At 37.8% G+C, this 12,627-nt stretch overlaps 1 protein-coding gene across 1 annotated transcript in view; it reads right to left on the bottom strand.

Annotated features, from left to right (window-relative positions):
- Positions 1-12,627, bottom strand: part of Rnls (renalase, FAD dependent amine oxidase) — a 262,255-nt gene that overhangs the window by 54,485 nt on the left and 195,143 nt on the right. The window contains exon 5 of the mRNA XM_059258905.1: positions 3,926-4,099. Within this exon, the coding sequence (XP_059114888.1) occupies positions 3,926-4,099 (174 nt within the window). The remainder of the gene's footprint in view (positions 1-3,925; positions 4,100-12,627) is intronic.

Genomic DNA, 12,627 nt, shown 5'->3' with positions numbered 1-12,627 from the left:
CAATCCCTCCTCTCTCTCTCACCGGTTGGACTCCTGGAGTTCCACCTGGGGCTCTGCCGTGGATCTCTGCATCCACATCCATCAGACACTGGATGAGAGTTCTATCATGACAGCCAGGGTGTTTGGCCATCCAATCACCAGAGCACATCAGCTCAGGCACTCTCTCAACCATTGCCAGTAGTCTACAGTGGAGGTATCTTTGTGGATTTCTGGGGACCTCTCTAGCACTCTGCTTCTTCCTATTCCCCTGGGGTCTTCATTCATCATGGTATTTCTCTCTCCATTCTCCCACACTGCTCCTGATCCAGTTGGGCCATTTTCTTTCAAACTGCCACAATCAAATTTACTGATTTTTGCCATTTTCAAAAGTATCATGTAGTTTTATGGGTCTCAAAAGGTAATTTTGAATATATGTGATTCTTTTCTTTTATGATAAGTTTAGAACTTTACCTCCTACGTAAGACGTAACTCTGCTTGAAGATGACAGGAAGTACTGAGGGCCACACAGCCATCAGCATGCCTTCCTCTTTTCTCTATAACAAAACCTTAATTTCTTCAGGTAGTGACCCTTCTGATGGCAAAGAGGACTGTGATACCAGCTCCAGGAGTATATTTGACTTAGGCATACAATACTCTCCCACCTCAGACTTACGATAGATACTCTCATCTGTCTCTCAACTGCCTGGTTGAGAACTGGTCCAGGCAGCAATTCTGGTCTGATATGCAAATATGAGAATGGGTACATTAAAGAAGTACTAGACAGATTCTCCAGAAGGAGAAGACTCAGTGGTGGTTCTTCCCATGTGTGTTGCTAGGTTTCTAATGTGCAAGGCCCTAGCTTTGATCTCTGGAACTTGGGGAGAAAAAGAACAGATGTAAGACTTTAAGGAGGCTGTGTAGTTCACATAAATGGACTCTGTTCAGTTTTGGAGCCTGAGAACCCCATGATGCAATCCAGTTATTAGTTGATGTCGTCCCTGGTGAGGGCTTGCTTCCTGATCTGCAGATGCCTATGATCTTGCTATATCTCTGCCATAGATTTTTCCTTGGTATATGGAAGTAGCAATAGAGAGAAGGGAAGCTTTTCTGTTTTCTCTCTTAAGGCCACTATCCTATTAGGCTAGGATGCCACCCTTAGGACTCCATGTAATCATTATTACCTGAACTGAATCTCCAAATACAATCTCATTGGGATTAGGGCTTTGTGATGGTTAATATTAACTGTCAATTTCATTGGGATGAAAATTGACTAGATTAGTGTAGAACATCTATCGATATGTCTGTGAGGATGCTTCTGGAGATAAATTACTGAGTGGAAGGAGACATAAAAGGCCGGATAGCCAGGAGAAGTAAAAGAGGAAGGATGAAGAAGCCAGTCAATGCTGGCATTTCTTACTTCAGCATCTTGCCCTGATGAGGTGGATAATTTTGCTCTGCCATACACTCTTTTTAAGAACTATCATACAAAGTAACAGGTATCAGTATGGCATTTTTACACATACTTTGTTTGGCTTGATCTCTCTCCCTTTTAGCTCCTTTCCCTGGTCTCTTTTTTCACATGTACCATCTGTCCCTGATAGTTTCCACTTTCATGTTTCATATGTTGTTGACTCTTCCCATGTTGCCTCCTTATTAAATCCCATTTTTTCCTGTCTCATGGTTCCCTTTCCAGTTTCATGTCCTATACCCACAATCACTCCTACATAAATGCATACATATAAAAAATTGGAATACAGGCTGGGTATAGTGGCATAGCCTTTAATTCCAGCACTCAAGAGGCAGAGGCAGGTAGATAACTGCAGAGTTCCAGGATAGTCTGGTCTACATAGTGAGTTCTAAAAAATCCAGAGTTATATATTGAGACTCTGTCTCTAAACATATATATATATACATACATATATACATAAGTACATATATATATGTATGTGCATATATATACACACACACACAAAATATATTGAGACTCTGTCTCTAAACATATATATATATACACACACAAACACACACAAAATATATTGAGACTGTCTCTAAACATATATATATATATATATATATGTGTATACATACATACATACATACACATACACACACAACACACACACAATTAGCAGCTAGGATTGGCACATGAGAGAGAACATACACTATAATGTCCTGCCTCACTACAAGCCCAGAGCAGTGGTATATGAAGACTATGGACTGACACCTTAGGAACCACCAGCCAGAGTCAAGCTTTCTTCCTTTTAAGTTGATCTCTCAGGTATTTGTCATAGTGATAAAAATACTGAGCAGCATAGGGTTCACTTACAAATTTCTTTCTTCATTTTATTTTGTGCTAGGGTTGGACCTACGTCTTTGCATATATTAGACAAATGTTCTACCACTGAGAGACATCCTATGTCTCTAACAGATCAACCTAGGAAATTCAACCTTTGTCCATAGTAAATCATACAAATGATCTTATGTTATTCAAACATGGTTTTTTGGTTACATTCAGCTGACTATATATCCTCATAGATATCCTAGCTTATAAAGTAACACACAAAAGATAATGTCTAATTCATGGTCTATAACTTGAGAAGATCAAGGATTATTTTTTTTTCTCAGAACAAACAGGTATAGAGTTGAAATGGTTACATCTAACAGCTAATGTCCATTGCTGTTACAAGGCATTTCACAGCTGCTGATCACATATAGATGTAGTATTGTGTTAACATAAGCAGCCCAGCCCTTGGGGAGATTTAAGTTATAAAAGAAACATTTTCCTAAGATTGTGTGCTCTGATAGAGAAAACACACTCCAGCCTAGGCCCATCATAAACTTCTGGCAAGACAAGAGACACTAGTTGGTGATTTCATCAGGCAAGACTTCCAACTAATGGGCTGATGAAAACATTGTTGCACAAACAAACTCAACTATGATTCTTCTTGTGAGTTTTGTCATCTTAGATCATTATGGTTTATTTATGAAAAGCATTACCTTAGATATTACCACAATCCTATGGATATAAACACACACACTTTTCTGAAATCAATCAGTTACCTTTTTCTTGTGATTCAATCTTTTTTCCTCTTTCTCTTTCTTTCTCCCTCCCTCCCTTCCTTTTTTCCTTCTCTCTCTCTCTCTCTCTCCTCTCTCTCTCTCTCTCTCTCTCTCTCTCTCTCTCTCTCTCTCTCTCTCTCTCTCTCTCCTCTCTCTCTGTTTTCTTTGTCTTACTCTGCAGCTCTGGCTAGCCCAGAACTTGCTGTGCATACCAGGCTAGCCTGAAACTCTCAGAGCCTGTGTATGCCTCTGCAACATATGGTTTTCCAAATCAAATTTAAGTTTTAGAACTATCTTTAACCAAAAGGTAAAGTGTGGAGTTTACTGAGTCCTGGGAAGGTTCTCATGAAGCATTTGCCAGGCACTTTAGTGATATTGCATGTAACCAATTTTACTCCATTTAAAAAAGATGAAATGTACATAGACATCAAAATATTATGAAGTGATGGATTTCATAGCACGGTAAAATTTACCTTCTAATCTAGCTGTGGAAGTGGAAGGTCAGCAATTACCAAATTTAAAAAAGCCTAAGCAAAATAACCCAACGGAATCTTACCAAGAAACAGACAGTGAGAGAAATGTTTGCATATACATGGATCCAAATTGAATCAGAGAACCCAGGCCATTTTGCAATCTTAAACTTTCTGACACTATTTTTATGAACTCAGTAAAACAAACCACGTGGTGAAAGATTTTTTTTGAAAAACCTTTCTGGTTTCACTGTGTATTTCATGACTGAGCAAATGTGACATTAAGTTTTATCCCCTGTGGCTTGGAGTTAGACACTTGCTCTGCTCAGAATGGCACCACTCAATTAAACAGCATTTTTTCTCAACCTACACCCACCATCATTACTCTGTTTCAGGGAAACAACGCGAGTACTGACCTATATTGCGCTTCTTATTATCAATGGAGATGAAGCGTATGCAAGGATTACTGGTGATGTACTGGCCAGCCCAAGGGACATCAATCTCCATGCCTGCTTCATAAAAGAGGCCCAGAGCATAGCGAGAGGAGTAGCTCACTGATGCCAGTTGCTGCCTTTGGCATTCACTAATTACTGTGGAAGAAAAAAAAAACAAAACAAAACATAAACTCAAAAATATCATCTTTCCCTTTAGTCATCAAATCCAAAGCTCCTTTAACTAAGTTCTAAGTGTCTCCAGTAGCCCCCTCTTACTCACCGTGAATTCTGAAAGGTCATGTAAAATGCTCTTTGTTCTATATTTTTTTTTTCAGAATGTTTACTAATGCTGGTACAATTCCATTTAGTAAGATGAAGGTTTGAGTTCACTAGACTCTCAAAATCTGGCTCTCAGTTGCTGCTCCAGCCTCATATCCTATTTGCTGGCCATGGACTGTCTGGCAACATTATAGATTTTGTATACTTGCCCCTTAACTATGAGTTGAATGCTTTTGCTGATCATTATCACAGCATTTCACATAATTATAACCACAATCTTATAAAATTGAGTATTACTTCCATGTAGTAGGTGAGGAGACTGATTCTTCACCTCTTATGGCCCCTTCAATATGTCTGTGCGATTTAATTTGCTTGTTGGTCACGTTCCCATTATTGCACTGTAGTCATTTTTTAGGCAAACGACCACACCTCAGTCATCAGTGTGATGGGACCCTTCCTGATACACATCTTCAGCAAGGCCCAATAAGGTTTAGGGAAGACAGTTAGTATATAAACTTATACAGTTAGACAGAATACTTGGAAATTTCTCATGTAGTGAGAAATATCCTGATTTAGAAGAGCACATTTCAAGGATCTTTGGTCAAACCTTGGAGAAGCGGCTTTAGGAATACAAAGAGGTGGGAAGAATATTCCATAAATTATTTAAGCACAGAAATATTAGTAAAAATTACAAATAGTATTAGAGCAATAGTTGACAAACTTTTTAGAATTATGTTGTTGAGTTTAACCAGTCTTGCATGTTATATATTCTTAAATATTCTTATTTCAAATCTCTGGGAAGCTGCAATTTGGAGAGGTTTAATCATGCTGACTGGCCACAATGAAGCTAGAATTCTCATTTTTAGACATTGACACATCCTTATCACCTCAATCTGTTCCTGTTGACTGTAGTTTCAGATTAAATTCCAACACTACTTTCTTCTCAGACATTAATGATTATTTTATACTCAAAAGTAAAAGCTTATCATTTCCTCCAAACACGATTTTCTGCCTTATTAAAAAGCTTTACCTGCTTAACAAACAAATGTTCACCTGACACCGGCCCTATTATATTCAGAGAATGATGGGCCTTATTTTTATTAATTTAATTCACTTTTCAAGCTGTGGCTTGACATCAAGTTATGCTTACTGTTTTCTGAAAGAGAAGAGGTGAGAGCTGTAAGTTACAGAAGTTAAGATCATCTCCCCAAATTGCCCATTTGTGGAATTACAAACACAACCAAACAATCTTTCAATTAAGAAAAACTGAAAAGAAAGCAATCAACCAACCAAACAAAATTGTGAGCTATTGAGTACCCACAAGGGCTTGAAACATTTTTTAAAATCAAAACTAAAGGGTCAAGTAGGTCGACAGCCAAATTAGATCTCACCTCCACCATGTTTGTACATGTAGCTAAATTTTAAACAAACTGGCAAGTGGAAAATCCCCTTGGGTAACCTTTTGAAAAGGTAATTGGTATCTATAGAGAAAAAGCAACTAACCATAAACACTCATGTCTGATGGGGCATGGGAGGTAAGACTTCTGACTCAAACAATCCAATTTCCAACAGGCTCACTTATCAAAAATGTCATCTTTAGGATGTCAAGTTTTTGGTTTTTGAAATACAGATCAGACCTAAAAAACTGTCTCATTTTTGTTTGAAAGAAAATTTCTTATGCTGAGGGAACTAACCTTAAAGGACCCCAAATATGTATGTACATATGTATATATATTCTAGAAAGCAAAATAATAATTTATCAAGTATCATGGTATATAAAAAAGATATATGAGAACCAAACATGGTAATGCATACCTTTATTCTCAGAACTTTGGAGGCAAAGGCAGATAGGTCTGCGAGTTTGAGACCATCTGAATCTACACATTGAGTTCTAGGACAGCCAGGGCTACACAGTAAGGCCCCATCTCAAAGGAACAAAAAGACACATAACCACAAAACAAGGCTCAAATGAAAGTGTATCATTTCTGTATAATCAACTTTTACCTGAATGCCACCATCCGCCACATTCATTTAATTGTGAGTCAATGGGATTACACAACCTCTATAGTTATGTAATGTGTATGTGCATATTACAATAACCTTCAAATCATCTATTATTTTATATATTTATACATATAAATTATGAGACATTTTATGATTATGATGACAGTCAAAGTGCTCAAAGGTAGAGTGAGGAGAACAGTTCATTAACTAGGGAACCGTTCCTATTGCATGACCGTTTCATGTGTGTCTTTGTGCACATTTGTGCACATGCGGGTTGACAGGAAGAAGAGGAGGAAAGGGCAGGAACAGAAGACTTGGACTGTACTCCTGAGTAACACTAAGTAATTTAATTTTCTTAGTTTCCTACTGTGACTCATTCCTCTAGTTTTCTACTCTATAAAAGAAGGCTGATAATATATGCTTTTTCTGCTTTCTGTTTTTGGTGACAAAATATTCATCCATCATCCTTCCCTACCCTATGCCAGGTTCTCATATTGATGTGAGGGGTTTAAAACAGGAATAAAAAGTAGGTGCTCCCATTTAACTTCCATGTTATTGGAGAGAGGCAAATTCTAAAATGCAGAACCAGGTAAATAGAGAATAAGCAATAAAGAAAAATAAAGCAGTTTAAGGGGACAATTTATGGGTGAGGACAGTATGGCTATTTTATTTCAGCTGTCAAAGAGATGTCTCCTCAGAGGATTCTACTCTGATTGACGTTGGAAGCTACTACTGCTTTGCCAGTCAAAGACACACATGACATGTTTTCTGTTGTAATAATTGTAATTTTGGGTACAGGAGAAGACAGTAGGCATGTAAGAATGAAACTGGGCTTAATGGCTATTGCAGTAATCTTCAATTTGATATAACAACAGAGGAACTTAGAAGCAGTTCCATTTTAGATAGGATATCTATATGTATACATATAAGGTATATGATATATGCATGTGTCTGTCCATGTAAGTGTATATGTATGCATACTGAGGTAACAATTATGAGCATCCATCCATTTGGACTGAGATGGAGTAGGCCCTAATGTTGGCATGTGGGGTTGTCTGACTTTCTTATTACTGTGTAGCAATTCCTTATACATTCTGAATGTGACTCTTCCAAGAGGAATGCAAAGCTTTCTCCTCTGAGGCTCACTTCTTACTCTTTTAACAGTATGGTTTCATGCATCTAATATCCTATGTCAAGATACTGAAAGCTTAGATATTATTTTGAAATTAAGTCTGATAGGGTTATGCTGTGGGATGTATGGCAAATGTGTTGCTAATTAATCAATAAAACACTGATTGGCCGTTGGCTAGGCAGGAAGTATAGGCGGGGCAAGGAGAATAAAGCGGGGAAGTGGAAGGCTGAGTCAGAGAGACACTGCCAGCCGCCACGATGAGAAACAGCATGTGAAGATGCCTGTAAGCCACAAGCCATGTGGCAAGGTACAGATTTATAGAAATGGATTAATTTAAGCTATAAGAACAGTTAGCAAGAAGCCTGCCACGGCCATACAGTTTGTAACCAATATAAGTCTCTGTGTTTACTTGGTCGGGTCTGAGAGGCTGTGGGACTGGTGGGTGACAGAGATTTGTCCTGACTGTGGGCAAGCAGGCAAACTTTAGCTACAGGGTTAAGTCTGGCTTGGGAAGTTGGTGAGAGGAAAAGAGATCAGTTGAAGAATACAGAGAATGCTATTTAATTTTACATGCCCTAGTTAAATGAATAATTATTATTAAACAATCACAACATAAAATAAAGAACTAGATTATAAATAACCTGAGGCAAGAGCTATATCTCATGGGCTTTGCATGTCCATTTCTATAACTCATTCTTGTGTGGCATTAACAGCTATTAATGAAGACATCCTCATGTTAGGTTTGGTAAGTTCATAAGAATATACAATGGGAAAAAAATCACTATGTTGCCAGTACCCAGAGAAACAACAATTAATGTTTTGATAATACTTTTCCTTTCTATCTTCCTGGCTTTCCTCAAAGAGGACTGTGAACATGTTAGACACACAGTTGTTACAGACTAAGCTTTTGTTTGCTACATGACAGAAGAACTCTACGTGAATATACCTTTTCACGGTGAAATAGATGTTGTGTGATGGTGTCATCATTTCCTTAATGTTGGGCCTTGTTTCTGTCTTCTGTTATCATAGCCATTATAAACATTTTCATGTATAGATATTTATCTGTGTTTCTATTTATACCCCTCAGACTTGAAGCAGAACAAGTTAATTTTTAGAAAGCTATGCCAATTTTTAGTTTCTATTAATGATACAGGAAAGAACCAATTTATTACACCCTTGCTTCTATTTTATTTTTTTCTAATATGAAAGGAAAGAGACATTTTATTTTGGCTTTCATATAATAAAATCGAACATCTCTCACATACCTAGTAGCAAATATGTACTTGCATCTTTGGAAACTGTTAATATCACTTTGTTAACAGTTTCAACCTATTTCATTCTTCATGTTACTAATGTGAGTTTTAATAATGATTAATATAGAGATTTTTCACTTATTGTGTGTTGTATAACTCTCTTGAGGTCTTATTTGTTTATATGATGTTACAATATTTATGCAGGTAATCAAGGAGCTGTTTCTCCTTCACTCCTTGTATTTCAACAGTTAGAAACTAGAAATGTGTCACAGCCACCTTCACCCTCAGTGTTGACCTGTAGCCAGGGCTCTGACTGTCTAGTATCTGAATTCCCTTCAGCTCTGGTTTCTCGAAGCCTTTGGCCAGTTAGGAACATAGAAGGGCTTGGCAGTGTAAAATTAGACAGAAACTATGATAACTATGGATTCCTCCCATTTGATCTAATTTGCTGGTGCCAGCACCACTGTCTTTTCCACAGCTAAGTTCCTTTCAGGCAGCTTTTCCCTCCTGTTTCCAATTCTCCTGGGATGCTGGCCACCTATCTTTCCCACACTCATTTAGGCAAACTGGTGGTAATGGCTTCCTGCTGTTACTGATCTCTGGATGCTACAACTTCCTTTACTGGTTGCTTTAACCATTCCAGGGCTTGCAGCAAATCTTTGCAGTAAGATGCATTCAAAGATAATGTCTTTCTTGCTGGGACCTTGAGTGAAATTGTGTTAAGTTTACGCTTTTCTAGTTTCTTCTAGGAAAGCACCCAAGCAAAGTCAGGTAACATTCTACTCTCATGAATGATAGAAATTAACATCTTAGGGTCAAATCATGGGCCCTGCAGTATGATGAGTGAAAGTGAAAGTGTTTTATGGTTTTTGAAGTCTGCACTGTTTTATACGGAATTGGTTTTACTTTCCACTGTAGTCCTCTTCACCTGGTGTTGACATTTTGGGCATGATAATGAATGCAGTGATGTTGATAATAAAGCACCTATCCTTACTATTACTGTGTGTCCATTCCCAATATTATAGGTAATGGCAACACTGTTCATGTCAATATTTGCTCAAAGCCTCAACTTCCTACCACAAGTTTGTTGCTTGAAGCTAATTACAGAGCACTGCTACTTTTCTGATTGGCCACCATATGGAAAGGACTGTGGCTCACGGGCAGTGGAAGTTAGGAGGGCAATTTGTATTGTAACTATACTGATTCAACTCCTAAGATCAGGCCATCCAGTTCTGTGGATACACAAAGATAATGGTATCTTAGCCAGGAGAGCTGGCTTTCTGTACTTAAAATGGATGTAAGAATAGAATCAAAGGCCAAGTTTCCATAAATAGTTCCCACAGGAAGTCAGTACAGGGCTTGACAATGCACTATTCACAACTTATTCCTTTCGTGTAAGGCCGGCACAGAAGCAGTCTTCCTTCATTTCACCTGGAATACATCGAGTGTGCACTTGGACTCCATAGGCATAGCAGTCATTAAGCCTGTGAGCACAGTTTCAGAAGTACTTTTGGCAAGCAATAAATCTAGAGTTTATTGATGACAGACTTCAGCAGTTATAGCTATGGAGGAGTTCCCTGGGGAAATAGTTCTTTTATCCCGAGAGGCATCTATGGAGCCAGAAAATCTGGGTTTGAATTTTGGTTCTGACATCTGTATGACCTTAGTGGAGTTACTTAATCTCTGCAAGCATCTGTTTTCTTGTCAAATGAGAATAATAATAGCGCTCACCCTAAAGGGCTGTTAAAAAATGAAATTAGGTAATAGAAAGTACTTAACATAATACCTAGTGTACAAAAAGAGCATTGAGAAATCACAATAGTAATTGATTTTTAAAAGGCTTTTGGGATGTCTTGGAGTGTACCCTTTGTGTGGGTAATTAGGTGTCTGTGCATACACACACACACACACACACACACACACACACACACACACACACACACACGTGATCCAACCAAGAGCTTTTCACTTGCTAAACTCTACTACCGAGTTACATTCCAGCGTGGTGACATTCTGATGTTCCGACACACAAGAGTAGTCTACACTAACAATATCTTCTGACTAGTAAAGGCCAATTTGTATCTCAGAGCAGAAGTTAAAAACAAAATGAGCACACACTTGGTCAATCATCATGCATGCGAAAGGTATGGGAGAGGTAATATTTTTGAAAACCTAATGTAAACTGTGGATTTATTTAAGAAAGAAATCTGCTTTAGAAGACTGAAGATTTAGGTATTTGTCTTTGGAAATGAATAAGATCCCGTATTTTGGGTAAATTTCCTACCACCAAGGGTAGCTTCAAACTAGTGATCCTCCTGCCTTGGCTTACTAAGTATTGTAGTTATAGGTGTGTACCACCACATTCGGCTACTTTTCTTAATGTTAATTCTATTCCAGAATTGCATAAAAATAAATGCCACTAAAAATGAATTTCTCTGTTTTGTAGTATGATCACTTGAGTTTGTATTTTGCTGAAAATTTCAGAATTAAGCTATGTTTACACTCACATGCTTGCTGATAATACTATTACTCAAATAAAAACATTTAGCATGTAAGCTGTATCTAGTTGCTATACATAGATTTTCTTTTAAGCCTATGGGATGAATTTCAAAAGCAATTGGTATTCTAGGAAAATAAAGTTCCCATTGAGCAGGACCAATTTATCTACATGCTTCCTAGATGTGGAATCCTAATTATCAGCACTTTATATCCTGTTTAAAAGTGAGGAAAAGAACATAGAAGTACCTCTGGCATATAAATGGAATACCATTTAATTAATCCCCACTCCTCTTAGTTTGCTCCTAGTGGAGATGCATATAGCTGAGGCAGATTTTTAGGAGCAAGTTCTTAGCTTTTGCGGTTGAATAGGTGATCGATCCTTCCATACCGGACAGACTCTACTCTGAAGGCATGGCATTGGGAAGGCCCAAACTGAGCCTGCTGCCAGCATGGGTGGTGAATTGAGTCCTCTGTTTTCTCCTCAGACACCAGGGAGAAGGAGGTTTTTGTTTGTTTGTTTGTTTGTTTTGTTTTTTGTTTGTTTGTTTGGTTTTTGTTTTCTTTCTGACTCTCTCCCTCTGTAATTATAAAGAACAATCTCAAGTAAAAAAGACATTTACTTTCCTGGGTCCTGCTTCTATTCCCTCTTTGACTCTCTCCTCCTGTCCCCCAGTGACCAAAGTGAAAGAGTATTTAGCTGTGCAGATGTGGTTGCAGCTGGCTCCTCATAAGACCTTCTGACTTTCTTACAATCACTGTATTACAAACTCACTCCCCACTCCTCTCTCTCTGAAGGTTCCTTGAAGCTAAAATGACATTCGATTGTTTCTATAGCAACAAGTTCTAACCACCCCATTATGAAAAAAAAAAAATCCACTTTCAGCTGTAGAAACGCTTTTTTGATATAATGAATGGTTAGTTAAGTTAAGCAATGTTTACTGGAAGTCCACTATGCATCTAGCACTATGTTGGCCACTATAAAATGCCTATCAATCAAACATTTACAAGAGCAGAGTATGGATTTTGGACAAAGATGTAAGATAGTTCCATCCTGGTTACTGACAATTTCATCCTCAGGAATTTTCATTTGGGCGTTTCAGAATCTAAATGGAGTTGGCTTTCTGGTTCTCCTTTTAGGACACATATTGTAAGTCAGCAAACCACAGTAAAATGATTGGAAAATGCTTTCCTTATTTCTGTGCATTCTAAACTTTTTAGACCATTATGCCATCATTCTTTCTGCAGGAAAAGTGCTGAGTTTCAGATGGGAAAGAATATGAAAATACAACATTGTGTATGCTATTATACAAAATGTCACAGAACATCATGCATATTTTACAACCATTCTTCCTAGCTGAGCCACTTAATTACTTCAGGACATGCCATTCATGAGCAGTATAGTTGTTCTAAAATTCATAATAATAAAAATTTTATTACAAGTCACTTCTCATTCTCACATAGATATTATATGTATTACACATATATATGGGTAGAGTCACTTTGTACTGAGACTTAAA

The sequence above is a fragment of the Peromyscus eremicus genome, chromosome 1 (assembly GCF_949786415.1).
Source record: "Peromyscus eremicus chromosome 1, PerEre_H2_v1, whole genome shotgun sequence".
NCBI classification, from domain to species: Eukaryota; Metazoa; Chordata; class Mammalia; order Rodentia; family Cricetidae; genus Peromyscus; species Peromyscus eremicus.
The sequence above is the reverse complement of the archived record's forward strand: the minus strand, read 5'-3'. Positions and strand labels throughout refer to the sequence as shown.